This window comes from Helobdella robusta (assembly GCF_000326865.2).
Source record: "Helobdella robusta unplaced genomic scaffold HELROscaffold_30, whole genome shotgun sequence".
Taxonomy (NCBI): domain Eukaryota; kingdom Metazoa; phylum Annelida; class Clitellata; order Rhynchobdellida; family Glossiphoniidae; genus Helobdella; species Helobdella robusta.
The window spans coordinates 453,327-473,607 of NW_008704502.1; the positions used below are offsets into that span (position 1 = coordinate 453,327).

Sequence of the window (20,281 nt, forward strand, 5' to 3'; positions counted from 1 at the left end):
ATATTTTATTATTACAAGGTAACATTTTCTCATATTTTACATTTTCATATTTCTAATTTTCTAATTACAACGTCATAATTTCATTTCTTGTACTTTTCATTAAATTTCTTGATTTTAATGTTTAAATTATAATTCAATTTTTGATATTTCGTAAAACCAGGCTCTGATGATGACTGTATGTCGAAACAACGTTGTAAGCCTAGGATGACACATAATGATAATAAATATGAATTAAAACAGCTTCGTGTTGCCGAAATCCTTATTAAAAAATTAATTAATGCAAAATGGGCAAAAAATATTTAACGATATTTGCATCAAAGAAAACCTCGTTCCAATATATATATATATATATATATATATATATATATATATATATATATATATATAATATATATACCTGTCGCTTTCTTCAAAAGATTTTGCCGCTTGTTCAAGTTTTGTCGTAGTCTGCAATAGGCGGTTTTCTGTGGATTCATAATCCTCTTCCAAAGATCTGACGGTTTTTCCTAATGATACCATCTCTGCTTCAGCCTGATAATTATAGTAGTAGATACATCGGAAATAGTTAAAAGTAATAATTTAACTCATCTTTGTTAATTGTTTGTGTTCATTCAATATTGTTAATTAAGAGTAAATAATATTTTGCTGCTTTAATTTCACGAAGTATGTTTTGGAAATATAATCTTTTAAATAATATTTTTACATTTTTACTTAGAGAAATATAAATTTTCTCAAATTAAACTTTTTTAATACTATGATATCGGATAAAGAAAGAGAAACAAAATGAACTTTTGGGCGTACAGTGGTGAGTTGTTTGGTTGTTGCATCCAGTTTTTCAGTTGCTTCCTGGGCATTTTGTTGGACGACTCCAAGGTCAGTTTGGATTTGTACAATGCGCTTGTTCAACTGCAAGATTTCCTCGTCTTGCTGAGTTAATTGATGTTGTATGTTGTTATCATTACTTTTGTCGGTCGTTATTAATGATGTATGTTGATTTTGTTTTTTTTAGCAATTATTAATATTACATAAATCTCATTTTTTTGCCCTTTGTAACAAATTAAAAAATTGAAATTTTTAATTAAAACATTAAAAATACGGTCAAAAAATGTAAAGTCTAAATAAAAGATGCAAAAATATTTTTAGAAAATTTTTATATCGAACATAACAGAATCGTCATACAAACCTTTTCGTAAATGGCTTTCTGTTCGAGAAGTTTTTGATCAAGTTGATCAACTTCATCAAACACTGATTCCTTCAAAGTTTTCATGCCGTGCATCTTTTTCTTGATTGCCGTCATCGTGTTGAATGCTGCTACAGCCATCCTGATATTTTTCTTATAAACCTCAAAAAACAAATAACAGTATGTCAAAAATTAGAAAATATTTAATTTAATTTTGTTAAAACTTTCGAAAAGTAAGAAATATTTCTTTGCAGAATGACGAAGAGAAACTGCTGATAAGCGCCTAAACTGCTTTTTAACACAGTTCTTGGCAAACACCTCTGAAAAGAAACGTAGAAAACAATTTGAATAATGAGCGCTCTATCTATGTTATATAATTTGCCAGAGATATTGCTTCTATAGAAAATTTTGTATAGCGTCTTCAAGCAGTTATATTATTGTGCGTATTGCATGTAATATGTATAGAGATAGAACTTTAATATAAGCAGCATTCCACGATGTTAATAATCTTCACTGCTGAGTAAAAATATCGATGCACCAAGCAATTCGCAAAAAAAATAATAATAATTGCACACGCTCAAAACTTTTAAAATAACCAACTTGTTTTCTTTTCATAGTGGGAAATATTTAGCGATTGTAAACAAGCTAACAATTGCAATGTTATGCTAAATTCAACATTCACTCAATTTGTTTGTGTACGTTTTATGTTAAGTAAATCATTAATAATGTTCACAATGTTATAATACATGTAAATTTCCATAAATGAAATTTAAACAAATGATAATTAAACCTCTAAAAAAATTTTTTTACGAATTAATAAAATTTTGTAATATCATGAACAAAAATTTTGTAAAATCATGAAAATGTCTATCTGCCAGTCCTTTAAACAAACTTGTTGGCAATAAAACTTTAATAACGGCTTAAAAATTAACAACTTTCTCGTTTAATGTTTACTTTGAAAAAAAATTATTTAACTGACGAGTAAAAATTTTTGTTCAACTGCTTGTTAATATCGTCTAACAAACATTTAATTCAGTGTTTCCCAGCGTGGGGCCCACCGAAGGGCAACTTTATTCTGAGGGAAGCATGGGGCTTTACAGGTTAGGGTGAAGGTGGAAACAGTACAAACAGTGAAGAAAAAGATAGAAAACACTGAGTGAAATATAGAAAAAAAACAGAATAATGTTAACATGGTTTTCATAGATGACGAAAAAAGAAAAAAATTGTAGTAAAAAAGTTTTTGGGGCGAGGACCAAAAAAGCTTAGAAGAAACACTGATTTAAACCCGTAAGCATTTGATGATCGGGATTAACATTGCATTTGAACTAGGTGATCGCATATTAGCAGCACTATTATTCATTTGGGCCAGCTTGTCCGAAAATATAAAACACAAATATTCAAGTGCAAACAATCGTGTTATTAGTTTTATTTTATAATAATTAAAAAAAATTTCGATGTTGTAAAATATGTAAATAGCGATAAATGTTGGAAATGTATGCGTGCTCTAGAATTCAACACGGGCTCACTATAATGTTAAGGTTTGTTTGCACCGATAGGTTTCTCTTTGAAAAGGAATTATTAGCAAAATTGCATAGTGTTATTAGTTATGCATATGCTCACATGTTTTTTTTATATATGCCATTCTGCTCATATGCATTGCCATATCATATTTTTTCCATAATTAAGCTTTACTGAAAACAAGAGCAACATGGGCGCCACTTATCAATAATAATTGGGTCAAGGAGCAATTTGTATTTGATGCATATATATATATATATATATATATATATATATATATATTAGTCTCTCTCTATCTATATATATATGTATATATATATATATTATTATTATTATTTAATGCATTTGTATAGCGCCTATTAAATGAAATCTCACAGGCACTCTCAAAATCCAGTAACAATATATTAAAGAAATGATTGTCAAAAGTCAACAGTTTATCCACAATGTACATTAAACGAATATACAATGTATACTTGCATAATATAAAAAAAGCGGGTAAATGAAAAAAAAATTAAGTCAAATTAACAAATCATAAATTTAAAGTTTGCAAATAAAACATGACACTAGTTCTATATCATCGTTTCACATCAGAACATGTCCTGACATTGACATCGGCATTTCTGGTGCTGCCTCTTTTGCTGTTGTTATTGAAAACCCAATTCCTAACCTGAACATAATCAGGCCAAGAACTTGATCTTTCAACTATTTCCGCATACTTCTCATCTACACACAACCGGAATGACGTAGAAGGGTGGGTTTCATCAAGTTTTATTTTGTCATCTCTCCTCTTGAATACAGGGTAGCAAGACAAAACTTTAACATCAATTGACTCAAGGTGGTCAACAACATTGGATGCACAAGTCTTTGAAACATTACCAATGTGATAAAATTTTTCCGATATACAACTTTACTAGCTGATATTTTATATTGCGTAGGCCTATGAGGTTCAACAGTGGTCTTTGATATTGCATGACAACATGGACTTGTATTAGTTGATAGTAAAATGTTTCTTCTTTTCTTGCGTCTGACTGTTATAAAATTTCCATCATCATTGTTACCTTCTTCAGCAATGTCAGACAAATTTTTAGCGACTGATGTCTCAACATCTGAATCTCCATCAGCACATACATCACTGCACACGATACTGTTCACCTTTTTTTGGACATCACTCAGTATATTGCCATGTTCTTTAAGAAATTCCAGAACGCCCGGACTATTTTGAATAACACTTTTTTGCAACCTCACCTGTTCAGCTGACAATTTCTCGAATCTATTGTCACAATTAGTAACTTTCCACAAGTCATCAGCGAGAAAACAGGGAAATTTGTCTTCGACTTTAGTTTCAAAAATTAGCCGACATATACTAAGAAATTCGTCCCACATTTTATTCTTGTCAACGTCTTCGGAAAACTTCGGCAGGCTGAGCGATAATGTGCTGGCTTCATGATGCAAAAACTTTGCACTTTTTTTTACATCGTCAACTTCAAAAAATTCGCAAAGAGAAGTTTTCATTTCTTTTTCATTTATCTGGTTTCGAACATACCAAATATAACACAATAACGTATCAATTACGTATTTTTTATCGCTTTTAACCTCGATAATTATTCCTTCCGCCATTTTCCAAAGATATATATATATATAGGATTTAGACCATATTCGATACAGTTTTCAAAAAAATCAACCGCGTTAATACAATTATTATGTTTATACTTTATACATTAATTTTTCAAAATTTATAATTAAAATTTTATTATAATTATTTAATTTATTAAGTAAAAAACTAAAATTATTATTGTTAATATAAACTTGGAAACATGAATATTGTAGTATGATGATATGGCTGATTTTTGTTTTTTAGTTAGTTATAATAATAATATAAACATTTATGAAGCGCCCATTAGCATAGCTGCTTCAGAAGCGCCCGGAACCCGTGTTAAAAAGATGAGTCTTTAATCCCTTTTTGAAAAGACTAAACGAGGAACATTGTCTTAACTCAGGAGATAACGCATTCCAGACATACGGAGCAGCGTGACGAAAACCGCGGCCAGCCAAGCGGGATCCGGCAACGGGAATGTTTAAGAAACCTGTTGAGCTGCTGCGGAGTGATCTAGTATGTTCATGTCTGGATATGAGGTCGTATAGATATGTTGGGGATTTTAATAATTTTGAAGGTAAGGACTGCAATTTTGAAGATGATTCGAGCGGAAATTGGAAGCCAATGAAGCATTGGAAAGAGAATGGAAGAGCTAAAACGAGGAGGTTTATTAAATATAAGTCTAGCAGTTTTATTTTGGATAGTCTGTAGTTTTCTGACAGATGTAATAAATTTTTTATTTTTAAAATTGTCATTCTATAACAAAAATGCTTTATATTGTCTCAATAAACGTCTAATTTTGTGCTTAGACTGCGTCTTGTATCGTCAAAATAGCGTCAACTTTGTTATACAAACTTCGGCCATTTTAACGTCGAAATCGTCGTGCGATTTTCACGCTTTTCACTGTCTAAACGTCATATTCGCCCGCTCGTGATTCGCACGCTTTATAGCATTTCAAAGTCAAGTTTGACGTGCGGGTTTCTCAAGATTTATGATTTCAAACGTCGTATTTGCCATTTCGTGAGTCGCACGCCTTATAGCATTTCAACGTCGAATTCGGTGTGCGGGTTGTTTTCTATATTTATCTTAACGTCGAACTCGACGTGCGGGTGCCCCACGATTTATATCAAAATTTCAAGCGTTGTACTTACTTGCGATTTGCACGCCTTATAGCATCTCAACGTCTAATTTGCCGTGCGGCCTCACGCTTTATAGCATTAACACCCTCAATTCGCCGTGCGGATTTCTAACGCCTTATAGCATCTCAGCGGCAAGTTTGCCGTGCGTATCCGCACGCCTTAGAGCACTGACCTTCTGAAAATATTCACATCTGATAACACAAAACGAACAGCATTAGTAACTAAGTAATCCTGGGACAACTTGTACGTTAATAAATATTTTTGAACCTCTAAGTATTTTTAGCAGTTTTTATAATTGAATTAATATTGCTCACAAAACCTACGAAACATGGAGTGCCAAGACTTACCCGAAATATGTTTGTTTTCAGAAAAGATGGCAAAATTATCAACGATTATAAAATTATTATGGCCCCCCTGTCACATGGTATATGTATCGATAATAAAGAACTCCCAATATGCGATATATTCTATATATAAGGGTGGTTGTAATAAACTTTAACATCTATGGCTTTCTATATTTGTGTCAGCGTAAATATTTTGTTTTGAGAGTTGAAACAAATAATTGGAAGATTTTTACCTCGTTTTGTTCCACCGTTTGTTTTTATACGGTGTTAGTTATTATTTTACTTATTTTTATTTAATTATTTTAATTATTATAAGTTATTATTTTTTTCAAATGTCCGTCTGCAGTTGGGTTTCAGATGAACTTTATACGGTTTTGGGATTTTCCGATCAGCTCATTTCGGAATTTCTTATAAGTTTAGCCGAGAAATCTACTTCACCAAACGATTTCATTGACAAGATCAAGAATGCAGAAGTAGTTGAAGTTAACGAAGTCGTCACTAAATTTGCGAACGAACTCTGGTCTAAGGTACCCCATAAAACAGTACAAATTAAGCCAGCCAGAGAAAAAGAAGCAAGAGCTATAAAATTACAGCAAAAAAATAAAAGCTATCAGTTAATTCCATACGATGAAGATTTAGGTGAGATAAATGTTCCGGTTAAAAAAAGCGAAAATGAGATTAAAAAAAGTGAAAAACGCAAGCATCTCAGAGAAAAAGCATTTGATGATGTGGATGATGATCATTTTCAAGAACAAGATAAAACTTTAAAAAAAATGAAATATTCAGACAATAGTAGTGATGAAAGTGTTAAAGACATGAAAGAACGAGATGAATTTACTGAGAGATTAAAAAATCGAGACAAAGAAAAAACTAGACAAGTAATTTCAAAATCAGAAAAAAAGGCGAAAGAAGAGGCTGAAAAAAGATTAAAGCTAGAGACTGAGAACAGAAAAGTAATAATTCCTGATTTAAGAAAAATATCAAGAAGGGAATACCTAAAAAAAAGGCATGCTGACAAGATAGAAGATTTAGAGATGGAAATAAGAGATGAGGAATATTTTTTTGGAGGTATTGAAATGACTAAAAAAGAAAAATTAGAAGTTGATTACAAAAAAAATATTTTGAAATTAGTGAAAGATCATAAAAAAGCTTCAGAAGTAGAAAAGGTTGGAAGGTACTACATGCCTGATGGAACTGAAGATATTAAAGGGAAATATGTTGAAGATCCAAATGAAAAAGGACTTAATTTTGAACACAAACGCTGGGAAGAAGAACATTTAAATGCAGCTTTAATTTCATTTGGAGCCAAAGATGCCAAAGATAAATATAAAAAAAATTATGACTACATATTGGATGATGAAATTGAATTTGTAAAAGCTTTGCAAATACCTGGTACAGAAAATTGTGACAAAAAAAAGTTATCTGCTGTTGATATTAAACGAATGACAATTAAAGAGTGTAAAAAAAGTTTACCAATTTATTCCTATAAAAAAGATCTGCTTGATGCTGTAAAAAACCATCAAGTTCTGATAATAGAAGGAGAAACTGGATCAGGTAAAACAACTCAACTGCCTCAATATCTCCACGAAGCTGGCTATACAGAAAAAGGCAGAAAAATTGGTTGTACTCAACCGAGAAGAGTTGCAGCTATGTCTGTGGCTGCTAGGGTTTCTGAAGAACTAGGAGTTAAGCTAGGAAATGAAGTCGGTTACAGTATACGATTTGAAGATTGCACATCAGAGCGTACATTAATTAAATATATGACCGATGGAATGCTGCTTCGTGAATTTTTAAGTGAACCAGACTTAGCCAGCTATAGTGTGATGATAATAGATGAGGCACATGAGAGGACTCTCCACACAGACATCCTTTTTGGACTGGTCAAAGACATAGCTAGATTTCGATCTGATTTAAAACTTATAATATCAAGTGCTACATTAGACGCAGATAAGTTTTCCAAGTTTTTTGATGATGCACCAATATTCAGAATTCCAGGAAGAAGATATCCAGTCGATATATTCTATACAAAAGCCCCTGAAGCAAATTATGTTGACGCTGCAGTGGTTAGTATTTTGCAAATTCATGTAACACAACCTTTGGGTGATATTCTTGTATTTTTTACTGGTCAAGAGGAAATTGAGTCAGCCCAGGAAATGTTGCTGGAAAAAACAAAGGCATTGGGAACAAAATTGAAAGAGCTCATCATTCTTCCTATATATGCCAATTTACCAACTGATCTCCAAGCAAAAATATTTGAACCAACCCCACCTGGTGCAAGGAAAGTTGTCTTGGCTACAAATATTGCCGAGACTTCATTAACAATTGATGGAATTGTCTATGTCATAGACACTGGCTTTTGCAAACAAAGTAGTTATAATGCCAAGACAGGAATTGATTCACTGGTTGTTGTTCCTATATCTAAAGCTATGGCTAACCAAAGGGCTGGTAGAGCAGGCAGGGTTTCAGCTGGAAAATGTTTTAGACTTTATACTGCTTGGAATTATAAACATGAACTCGATGAAAACATTATTCCAGAAATTCAAAGAACAAATTTAGGCAATGTTGTTTTGATGCTGAAGAGTTTAGGCATTCATGATCTTCTACATTTTGAGTTTATGGACCCTCCTCCTCACGAGTCTCTTATACTTGCACTGGAGCAGTTATATGCATTGGGTGCATTGAATCGCCATGGTGAACTCACAAAAACGGGCAGAAAAATGGCAGAGTTTCCAGTTGATCCAATGGTTTCCAAAATGATATTGGCTTCTGAGAAATTTAAGTGTACAGAAGAAATATTAACAATTACAGCTATGTTGTCTGTCAGCAGTTCTATATTTTACAGACCTAAGGACAAACGTATTCATGCTGATACAGCTCGACAAAGTTTTTATTGCAAACCTCAAGCTGTGGGTGACCACCTGACACTACTAAATATTTATAACAGATGGGAAGAAACTGGATTCAGCACTCAGTGGTGCTTTGAAAACTTTGTACAACACAGGTTTGCTAAATTTTATGAAAAAATTTTTGATTTATCCAAATTATTTTAGAATTATTTATTTGTTGTTATAATACTTATGTAAATCTTTTCAGTACAAAAAGTCATTTAAAATTTATGGATAAATTTTCACTTTGCTTTGTTGATTATAGCCGTGTGCCCGAATATTTATTTCTAACTTAATAACTTTTTCTCAAGAAAATTCATAATAATTTTTATTTGACATGCATCAAAGTTTAATTAAAATCTAAATTTTTATTTAAAATTTTCTTATAAAGGTCATTAAAGAGAGCCAGAGATGTCCGTGATCAATTGATGGGTCTCATTGAAAGAGTAGAAATAGAACCTACAAGTTCTGAAGATAACATTGCAATCCGAAAGGCAATAACGGCAGGATTTTTTTATAATACTGCCAGATTGGATAAAAGTGGTAATTATAAAACAGTGAAACATCAACAAACTGTTTCCATTCACCCATCCAGCTGCATCGTTGAAGACAGACCTAGATATTTAATTTATAATGAACTTGTTTTCACTTCGAAAGAGTTTATGAGGCAGGTCATTGCCATTGAAAACGCATGGCTGCTTGAAATTGCGCCGCATTATTATAAAGAAAAAAATCTTGTTGACGGATTGCAAAAAAAAATGCCAAAGCAGATGGGCAAATCGAAAGATGAGTTACGGAAAGGATGTCACTAGTTGAGCATGTAAATGTTCATTAGCTTGCGTGAAAGTTTTCACATTATGTTTATTTATGTTTATTTGTAACAATATTTTGATATAATTTTTGCAAACATTCTGTTACAGTATTTAAAAACAAAGTACTCTGACCCCACACATTTCTTTCGTCATAAAAACTTGAGTCCAGACGTATGTTGTATGCTGATTACTTGTTATATAGTAATTAAAGTTTAAAATAAATTTGTGTTTGAAAGTTAATTAAAATTTCAAATAAATTTGTGTTTGAAAGTTAATTTAAAATTAGCTAAAAAATGATTAGACAAGGATCGTTATACGAGGATAAGCGTATGTAGTATGAGCGTTTGTCATGGTCATCGACCCCATAATCTTCATGGTGTCAGTGCCGATTCTTATAAGATAAAAATTAAAAAGGCTAAAGGTCTTGCACTGTTCCCAGGTTCAGAGAAATCAACAGCACGCCACAAACATGGTATATTAATAAATGCTAAACAATGCATCACATCCGAGGCATTTGATAGGTGAAGATCTTTTTGTCATAATCGAACTCGGTCACAGCGAAACAGCACCAGGCAATATAAACCACGAGGCTTAAATTTCATGATGCAGAGTCGTCGAGGGTAGACGCTGATGGTTGTACAATTTGTAACTGCTTTTTTATGAACAGCATCGCTAGACTATCACTGTTTCAATCAATCCGGAATCGTGCGGCTGCACTAGTAGCATAGTAAGCAAACTAAAGTTCTGTCAAGATACACCAATTTGGAACGGGTTCGAAATTATTTGAAGTTATATCGAAATGTTCATAATTTATCTGGCAGCAGCGTCAGTTTAGACGTGGTAGGAGTAACACAGCCGATACTGCAGTCTTGCTTGTGACCGGTTTTTAACTTTATAGCGAAATTTTCAAGCCTCATTTTGGCACCTCTCTGTACTTTGGCATCCGGGGACATATTTACCTCCCGACTCCTCTTAACTGCGCCTCTGCTCATTATAAACATGACTTGGCAATCATGTTTAATTTTTCTAAGTTGATTTATAAATAAAATGAATAAACACATTTTACTTGCTAAATTTATTAATACATGTTTAATTTTTTTTAGTTGGTTTATAAATAAAATGAATGAACACGATGCCACACACACACACAAAAGTGACAAGTGTGTGTTCTCTGTTCTATTATGTTAATATAACTTATATTACATTATTACAATAAAACATATTGTACACATAGATATAGATACCTTATATATGTATATATATATATTTTTTTCTTCCAAATTTATTTGACAAAAAAAAAGTCAGGAGATCAAAAAGTAACAAAAGTACTGGCGAAGACCACCAAGACTAAAATCAAACAAAAAATTACAATATCAATCAATCAATCTACGTTTTGCGTCCAGAGACCCGGTTTCCCGAGGTAGGACGTTGTTTTCTATACCATCAACTTTTTGCGCCAACTTTTCATTTAAATTTAGAGCTTTCATGTCTTGCTCGATTGTTTGCGACCAGGACTTCTTTGGACGGCCTTTGGGACGTGTGCCAGGTACTTCAACATCTGCAAGAGAAGTTATGGCACTGTTTCCACTTCGTTTGACATGACCAAACCACCGCAGAGGGTGTTGCCGGCATTCGTCCTTTATATCATCTAAACCAGCACGACGCAAGATTTCGGTAGATTTGATGTGGTCCTTCAGACTAATTCGTTGAATCCATCGGAGCATTTTCATGTCGGTTCGTTGAAGTTGTTGTTCCAGTTTGGTTGTCATTGGCCATGTTTCTGCACCATATAACAAGACCGGACGTATCACAGATTTATAAAGTCTTGATCGTAGTAGTAGTGGGATGTCACGCCGCATCAATATAGAGGCAAGGAGCTGCCATTTATTCCAGGCTGCACGTATGCGTACTTTCCAGTACAATCCAGAACATCCCCTAGATATTGAAACGATGTGACTTTCTCTATTTTAATGGCTTCAAAAACAGTGCTATTTCGAATTTGTTGTTGTGGATTAATGCAAGCAAGACAAACAAAATTGGACAATTTAGATAAAGTACCAATTATTTTTGAACAACGTTTGTGACACCATTGGTTACACTGCTGACACTTATTGAATTGTTACCTACACCAGCTTTACAAACTGAACAGGGCCATCGTCCAGTAGCTGTGGATTAGATGGGTTCACCAGTTTTTATTGCTGTGGTTTTGCTGATGTTGACTTTGAATCCATGATCGGCGAGTCTGGTGTTACAATCTTCTGTGCTGCATTCTGCTCAGACGTGGCTATTAAAACGATATCATCAGCATATACTAGATTCCAAATGTCACCAGTGCGTATCGGTTTTGTGCGATACAGAATTGAGTCGTTTTTGTCCCATTGTCGATCTTAGATATGTTTTTAACCTTCTCAGCCCAGAGAATGATCGTTCAGCGGTGGCGGAAGTCGTAGGAAAGGTCACAAAAATGTTTAAAAACTTGACTAATTCCGAAAGAAGTTCAATTAGATGTGACTGCTTTTTCAAATAATTGATGATATCGTTTATACTTTCAAGGGATTGATCTGCTTCTTTTAAAATTTGCAGCAGCATCTCTCGTTGCACAATCAAGCGGTCTGGATCTATGTCCTCTTCATAAAATTTGAGAATCTTTGATTTGTTTGTATCGTCACCTAGCAAAAACTGCTCGATTTCCAAAATGAATTTGAATGATTTGCTCTCAAATCTCGTATCCAGTGCTTTTAAAATCGCATCAATAATCTCCACATATTGCGATTGATATATCTCCTTAAGAGAACGATTATTTTGTGGTTCTGGCAAATCATTAGTTTCGAATCGTTTTGGAATTTTTCGTTTTCTCTGCTGTCTAAGTTCCCCTTGTTCTACCTCGGCAGGTTTATCAGAAATTACTTTCTGCCAAAATTCAGAAAAATCTTTTTGGCAAAAACTGAGACTGGCTTTTAATGTTGCAATCATCCGATGCGCTTCTTCAAATTGCAAGGATTTTTTTTGTAACGTTGTGTTAACCGTATCTATGTATCCAAATAATTTTGTTAACATTATCAAAGTAAAATAAAAATCGAACTTTTCCATCAGCCGTAAAAATCCTGAAGCTTTTGCACCAGAATCTGATGAATCATTTTCAGCCATATCGGTAAAGAAATCTATTAATTTTGAGTAGTTTGATAAAAGAGACGACAGAGAGACATATTTGACTGTCCATCGGGTTGGACAAAGAGGTCGGAGGCCTGTACAAACATCAGATTTTAAATTGTGAAATATAGCCAATCGTTTAAGCGAGTCCCTCACAAAGTTGATGATGTCTTTAACCATATTTAATGCATCCCTGCAAATAGGAAAATTTTTGATTGCGTCCTGAGCTACCAAATTTAATGAATGAGCCAAACAATAAATAAATAATGCTTTTTTTTTCGTCCTCAAGAATTTTAGCTTGAATTCTAGTTTGTCACCAGCCATGTTTCTAGCCCCGTCATAACACTGTCCTCTACAGTTAGACAGTGGTAAATTAAATCTGAGAAGAACATCTTTGATCACCGAATACAAAGCAGCTGAGGTTGTAGATTCCACTCCGTAATCCGACAAACATCTCTTCTGCTTCTAATGGATTCTTTGTAAATCTTAGACAAAAAGCAAATTGCTCCTTGCGAGATATATCTGCCGTCTCATCACATATAATAGCATAAAAACCCGCTATTTTAACTAATGAAATTATTTTCCTAAGAAGAGTATGGCTCAGAAGATCAAGAATTTCGTTTTGTATACCATGGCTACACCAAGTATATGATTCAGATTTTAGCCACAATTGCAGTTCCTCAGAATCTTCACCTCTTAACTTAAGTAAATTTACAAAATTACTTGCGTCATCATCGTGACCACGTATTGCAAGACCTTGTGACGCTAAGAACAACAGAGAAGAAAAAATCTTTTTCAGGCACTTTCTATTATCCAATAACTCTTTTTTTCTGCTCAGAAATCTGTAATTATAATAAAAAGTGTTTACATTTTAGGATAACCTGTCATGTCAAATACAAATTAAACTATATAATCACCTGTGCAACAACGTTAACTGATAACTTCATGGTATGAGATTTAAATACGGCTTCTTTGTGGCCTTGTGATCTTTCGTGCAATTTAAATTTTTCCAACCCCTTCTTCCAATTATTAAAACCCGTTTCAATGAAAGCGGTTTCTTTTTTAGAAGAAAACGGCAGACCCATTGTGAAAAATATTTCTCGACACGTGGATCAAAGAACAATATTTTTTTCTGAATCATACAGAATCCAGGAAAAGTTATTGGTCCAAGTTGGAACAAAACGACGTTTTGTAATTGTAGTCGTAAATCTACCAGAGGTAACAGTAGTGGATGTGCCTTCTACTATAAAATCTGTATCCGCTACTGTGGTGTTTTCTTGGATAATTGAGTCTTCTGAAACCGTTCCAGTCCCGGATGTTTTGGCTGGCAGTTTTATCAAAAACTTATCCATTTTTATTTTTCAAACTTCTTCTAATAAAATAAAATTTAGGAAATAAATTCAATCAAATTCATTTAACTTAATTTAATGCAGTTTATATTTATATAAAGATTTTTAATTAAATTTTACCACTCGAGAAAATTTTCGTGTAAACACATTTTTGGTAATTGTGGATAACTTAAATTCTGAAATGAACAAGAAACGAAACGCTTATGTAGAAATTAATGAAAATTTCAAAGCAATTGTACAGTTCAAAACATTGTCATTGGGTGACAAACGATCTAGACGACAACTTAAATACTGAACTGTTGCATTTAAAGTCTCATTTGGCTACCTTAGACCAAAATGCAGTTCCACACACTCCCATTGATTTGTGTAAATGGATAAGATTGAATGACTTGCAGTGTGTATATCCAAATGTAGACATTGCACTTCGGATGTACACTTGTACTCCTGCTACAAACTGTTCGGCCGAGCGATCTTTTTCCCGTTTGAAGCGCGTTAAAAACTATTTGCGTTCGACAATGTCCGAAGAAAGGTTAAATTATCTTGCAATTCTATGCATCGAAAAAACAATTTTGCAAGATTTAGACATTAAATTCGTTATTGATGAATTTACGCGCAGGAAGGCACGTCGTAAAGTTTTGAAATAACTTTCATAAACTGCAATGAAAGAAAATTTATTTTTTAAAATTGATAATATTACATTACATGAATATTATTAAAGAATGTACTTAATAAAAATGTTTTAAAAATATTGCGTTTATATGAATTTAATTTCTAAATTTATTATAAAATTTAAAATTGGGGCGGCAAACCACGAGTGCCTCTAGGCGGCAAAAAGGTTAATCCGCCACTGGATAAATAATAAATATAAAAGATGCAAATAGTTTATTCATATATATATATATAGAGAGAGAGTATATACATATATGGGAAATCAACAATAAACAGAATCTAGCGGCCTAATACGATGTGCGACCGGGGGCCACAATAGTGCAGAACTTTAATTTTAAGTAGCACAGATAAAAAAAGCGTTTACTTAGGTTACATAAAATAAACTGTAGTGTTTTTTCTGACAAAATAATATAGCATATATTAAACAAAATATAACTTATGAAATTATTTTTGCGCCAACTAAAATATGCAAAACATTATATAAAAAAATACGAGCCTTACCAAAAAATTGATTCAACTAGCGATTGAATAAATTCGTTGAAATGTAGTTTAAGTCGGTAGTCAAAGCAGAAACCGAGTTATCAACTGAACTGTATAACGCTTTTAAATGGTAGAATTACTTTATTTTCTATATATAACGAAAAACATTGAACAAATTAAAGCGATTGGTGTTTTATTTAGTTCTTTTGCACATTAACAAATTGTTTAAATCCAGACCTAAATCTTGGACGACATGAATAAAGTAAATTGACATTTTTTGGAATTGTTATAAGGTAGTATGCCCGCATTCATATCAGCAAAATGTAATCAATTTTTTCCTATAAATACGAATCGACGAATTTGCAATCACTGGGATGAAAACTAGCGAAACGAAATAAGTTTTAAACAGTCGTTTTATTAATTTACAAACCAATAATCAATGTTAATCAATAATTAGTTAAAATGTTAGATAAAAAAATTAACGTTCACAAACTATCAAGTTAACGTTCTGAAACTATCGCTTCTCCAATCACAATTCACTAACGTACGTCGCAAATACAACGCTTAGTCAAATATCAAATATCGCTCTCGACATTAACAATCGCAATTCAATATCCTGCACGTCTTTATATATCCGTCTTACCGACGCTTCTCTAACATTTTAGATATCTCGCTGTCAGAAGGTTCCAGTCTTTCCAATTTTTCGCTCGCTTTTCTTCAAATCATTAGAAACTTTGCCTTCCCGCACTATTGCGTTAAAAAGATCTTTTGTCCACTGGACACCTACATTCTCTGAAGCTCTTAGCATTTCCAATACCAGACCTGATGGACCAGCAGCCTTTCCTGACTTGGCCTTGAAAATAGCAAACTTCACATCTCTGTAGGTTACAATCTCTGCAGGACCACTCACCATATTCACCTTAGACAAACCATCCTTATCCCATTCATACCCTTCATTAAATAGCTTTTCAAAATAATCTTTACACCTCTCTTTCACATTATCTTTAGCCGTGAGTAGTTTACCATCCAGCCCCTTGAAACAGCCTACCCTAACATCTCTTCTTTCTAATGATTTGTTTTATTACTCTGTTCACTGTTCCTTTTTTCTCTGAATAATCTAGCATTTCACAAAATACCTTTGGCTCCTCTGACTGAGCCATGTAAACTGCTCTTTTTGCCTCTCGCTTAGCTGAAAAATACAAGATACTGTGGCTCCTTCTTCTTGGTCTTCTTCCATATTCTATAAAACTTTCTCTTTGCCTCTATAATCTTCCCAACCTCCACGTTCCACCACCACGATTCCCTGTGTCTTGGCTAGCCCTTAGTTCTACCGTAAACCTCATCGGCCACTACCAGCAAGCTATTCTTAAACAAATTTTACATGCTATCCACATCTCTATCACTTCTCACATCTGCTTTTTCTTGAATCTTTTCCTGAAAGACACGACGTGGCTCCTCCTCCTTCAATTTCCAAACTCTACACTTACTTATGAATACCTCCTTCTTCTTTGCAAGCTTGCCACTCAGGTTCATTTCACAAATGACTAACTTGTGTTGTGCAATGCAAGCTTCACTTGATATAGCTTTTACATTACTGACCAGGGTTCTCTTTTCTTTTCTCATCAATACATGGCCCACCCGATTGATATGTCACTTTCTGTGAATCAGGTTTTGTGAACCATGTATTGCAAATAGCCAACCCCATAGAATCTGCATACTCTAGTAACATTTCCCCCTCAAAATTTCTAGCACCATACCATTTCCCACCATGCATTCCTTCAAATCCATCCACTCTAGCACCAGCATGTCCATTCAGATTAACCACATAATATCAAAATCTCATTTTTACCAACATTTTTTAACTCATTACCCAAAAGAATATAAGACTCTACTTTTTCTTCTACTGGTCTTCCTACCTGAGGTGCATACACTGAAACAATATTCAGCAAAGATTTCCCAATAGCTATTCTCAACACCATTACACGCTCATTCACAACACGCTCATTAACATGCCTCATTTCCACTACGCTATCTATCCACTTTTCCGCTACTAGCACACCCACACCTGCTATTCCCTTTTCGCATCCAACCCAGAAGAACTTGTACAATCCATCATCATGCCCCATAGTTCTTGAACTGCCATCCTTCTAACGGGATTCCGGTACACAGCAGAAATCCAACCTTTATCTAGCTGCCATATCCACAATCTCTCCGTGTCTCCCTCTCATCGTTCCGACATTCACTGTCCCAGTCTGATTTTATTTTCAACATTTTTACAGGGTGGTCGACAGGTGTTAAGACCATCCCAGGTCGCTGTAGCTCACTTATCATCTCCGGCCAGTGACTCACCAGCGGACGCGCCTCTTGATGATTCGCGTGACAGGCGATGCGTTATGTATAAATTTTATCGTGTATCTAATAATAATCAATAGTTAATGAAAAAATAATGTGTCAAAATTTTAGACAGCGTAATAATGTCGAATAAGTTCAAGGGCTTCTGGAACCGCTCTTTTCTATCTGCGAAGGTATGCAGCCACATAAATTCAGCAAGGTATGATGATACGTGAGCATCGCACGTACCATTCATTCTCTTAAATTTTTGTTGGGTGCATCGCCACACATTCTCCCCTCCATTTGTGTGCACTCCGTTTACTGCCCAAATGTATTGGAGAGATTCACGGTTTGATGGTATAGAACGGTTATGGGTGTTATGCTGTTATAAGCTGCCGACTAAACTATTATCTGAAATTATTAAAACCGAACTAATTTCATAACCAGCCAAAATGAATTTTAAAACATTAAACTTTATGGAACAACGTGGTAGCATCTCGCCTTTCTAATTCTAATATCAATCAATCAATCAATCAATTAGCTTATAAAGCGCTATTTCCGCGATGTTCAACAGCGCTCCTCAATGAATTTTGAAAACAGATGGGTCTTGAGATCCGCTCTGAACTTCGCAAGTGATGGAGAAGTAGTCAGAGAAGTAGGTAGAGAGTTCCAGAGAAAAGGACCAGAAAAAGCAAAAGCAGATTTGGCAAAAGAGTGTTTAACACGAGTTAAGAAAAAGCGAGAAGAAAAAGACGATCGTAAACCGGGGCGTTTAGGTTCAATTAATATATCTGATAAATACTTAGGAAATAATTTAGATTGAGACTTATACATGAACGTGCAAATTTTAAAAATTATTCTATATTTTATAGGTAGCCAGTGCAAGAGAACAAGATATGGAGATATATGAGAAAAGAAAGGGGCACGAGCAACTAGACGAGTAGCAGAGTTAAAAGCTTTACTTAAAGGATAGTGTATAGAGTCAGGAAGACCATAGTAAAGCGAGTTACAATAATCAATCCTAGATAAGACTAACGAAGTAACAAGAAGGAGAAGAGTAGGATCATCAAGAAAAGGCAAAAGTTTTTTTATTCTACGTAGATGAAAGTAAGAGCTTCTAACAACACTATTAATCTGAGAAGAGAGAGACATAGTAGAATCAAAGATAAAACCTAGACTACGAAACTTATGAGAGACATCAAGAGTTTTAGAATCAGGTAAGATAATGGGAGGAATAGTAATAAAGTGTTTAGATTTATTAAAACAAATTAATTCAAACTTAGAAGGATTAAGTTTAAGACACATAGAGTCAGACCAAGCGATAATTGAAGAAAGACATAGAGATAAATTATGAAGAACACTATTAAGATTAGATGGAGGAAAAGAAGTATAAATGTGTAATAGAAAGGCATCCATCCTTTGTTTGCATATCGATGCCTCCAAAAACCCAGTGTGCCCTAACTGGGCGCGCATTCTGGTTCCTCAATCTCTTTGCAGATGAGATGCAGCTCGCATCTATCTGAACAATGTGTCCGGAGCCACCTATTCGTGCAGGGCTATCCCACAAATAGCCATCTACCGTTGTTGCGCATTCTGCAAACCTTTTTTTATTACTTAAAAAAATCAGAAACTGACAAATGCAAAAACTGTACAGCATGCAAGGCAAATGTATAAAATTATAACAAAAAATAATTGATGGAGAAAAAATGTTTAAGCATGAAAAGTATGTAAATCTTGCTGCAAAACATGTCATCATGGCTGCTATCAAACCGTGCCGTTTTGCCCACCTAAAAGCATCTTCTGTGTTCAAAAAACTACCTACTCGTTCAACCGTTCAACTATTTTTATTCCTTTAACTGAGGAATGAAAAATAGAAATAAGTGCAAGTGAAGAATGGAAAAGAAAATATCAAAAGAAAAAGGAAAGAATAATTTCGTTTTTATATTAAAGCTCTTTCATATAAGAAATTGCACAGCTTAACTATTTCATTTAAATTCAATCTTTATTTTGTTTAAATTTAATCTGTATTTTAATATATTAGTTTATTTTATTTGGCATCAAAATTATTAGTTAACATTTTTAAAGATAATTTTTAAAATTATTTATTTAATAATAATGATTTCATTTTATTTTCAACATTCAACATCCTACTTCGAGGAACTGGGTCTCTGGACACTAAATTTCTTAAAAATTTGTTCATAATTTATTACAATTAAATGAAGCGCTTTGGTTGGTCATGAATATTAATGAAGGACGGAGTCAAATTTAAAGGTCTTCAAAATTATTCTATGTAAACAACTTACTAAGATTTTACCACATAAAATTACATTTTTATAAATAAAAACTAAGCTAACTTAGACACAGGAGTTAGTAAAATTCAGTGCTGTGAAAAGTAGTAAAAGTAACTAAAAAAGAAATTATTATTTATAATCATAATGTTAAAAATCAGCAAACAAGTTTTGTAAGCATTATTTATTTTTATGAGATCAGAATTAGAGCTGGTTATTTATTAGTATTAGTGGGTTAAAACCAACTATCTTTTATTTATATTTATTTAGTCATAAGTGTAAGTCTTTAGTTTAGTTGGTTTCCAGTGGTAAGTAGAAAAAGAAAAGTAATTCAAGTTATTATAATTATTATAAGAGATTAAAATATAGCACATGTGCATAGTTTATATTTACACCTTTTTTTAGTCTTTACTCTTTATTATTGCAGCTCTGACATAAGTCCTACAAACGTAGAACCACTTACAATGTTACAGATATATTATACTAGTGTGAGTGTAGAGTGTATTATTAGTGTGAGTAGTTGTAGTGTAGCGTATACTATA

At 33.5% G+C, this 20,281-nt stretch overlaps 6 protein-coding genes across 6 annotated transcripts in view; 3 read left to right on the plus strand and 3 right to left on the minus strand.

Annotated features, from left to right (window-relative positions):
* The window catches only part of HELRODRAFT_81331 (hypothetical protein), a gene marked incomplete at both ends in the record, with an annotated part of 3,916 nt that extends 2,619 nt beyond the window's left edge, over positions 1–1,297 (minus strand). The window contains 3 exons of the mRNA XM_009021940.1: positions 398–531; positions 802–923; positions 1,180–1,297. Of these exons, the coding sequence (XP_009020188.1) occupies positions 398–531; positions 802–923; positions 1,180–1,297 (374 nt within the window). The remainder of the gene's footprint in view (positions 1–397; positions 532–801; positions 924–1,179) is intronic.
* Positions 1,298–3,272: 1,975 nt separating this feature from the next.
* HELRODRAFT_174492 (hypothetical protein) lies at positions 3,273–4,315 on the minus strand (the record flags this gene model as incomplete). Its single annotated transcript, XM_009021941.1, has 2 exons — positions 3,273–3,485; positions 3,605–4,315. The coding sequence occupies 2 exons, from the start codon at positions 4,313–4,315 to the stop codon at positions 3,273–3,275; spliced, it is 924 nt and encodes a 307-aa protein (XP_009020189.1).
* A 1,792-nt stretch (positions 4,316–6,107) lies between these two features.
* HELRODRAFT_174494 (hypothetical protein) lies at positions 6,108–9,472 on the plus strand (the record flags this gene model as incomplete). The annotated part of the gene is made up of 4 exons (XM_009021942.1): positions 6,108–7,242; positions 8,311–8,776; positions 9,052–9,203; positions 9,318–9,472. The coding sequence occupies 4 exons, from the start codon at positions 6,108–6,110 to the stop codon at positions 9,470–9,472; spliced, it is 1,908 nt and encodes a 635-aa protein (XP_009020190.1).
* Positions 9,473–14,327: 4,855 nt separating this feature from the next.
* HELRODRAFT_153314 (hypothetical protein) lies at positions 14,328–14,600 on the plus strand (the record flags this gene model as incomplete). The annotated part of the gene is made up of 1 exon (XM_009021943.1): positions 14,328–14,600. A coding segment is annotated over one exon (273 nt), but the record flags the coding sequence as incomplete, so codon positions are not given.
* Positions 14,601–15,796: 1,196 nt separating this feature from the next.
* Positions 15,797–17,246, minus strand: HELRODRAFT_174496 (hypothetical protein; the record flags this gene model as incomplete). The annotated part of the gene is made up of 3 exons (XM_009021944.1): positions 15,797–16,185; positions 16,524–16,668; positions 17,037–17,246. 3 exons carry the CDS (start codon positions 17,244–17,246, stop codon positions 15,797–15,799), a joined length of 744 nt encoding a protein of 247 aa, XP_009020192.1.
* A 348-nt stretch (positions 17,247–17,594) lies between these two features.
* Positions 17,595–18,805, plus strand: HELRODRAFT_174497 (hypothetical protein; the record flags this gene model as incomplete). The annotated part of the gene is made up of 3 exons (XM_009021945.1): positions 17,595–17,645; positions 18,026–18,227; positions 18,735–18,805. The coding sequence occupies 3 exons, from the start codon at positions 17,595–17,597 to the stop codon at positions 18,803–18,805; spliced, it is 324 nt and encodes a 107-aa protein (XP_009020193.1).
* Positions 18,806–20,281: the final 1,476 nt, after the last annotated feature.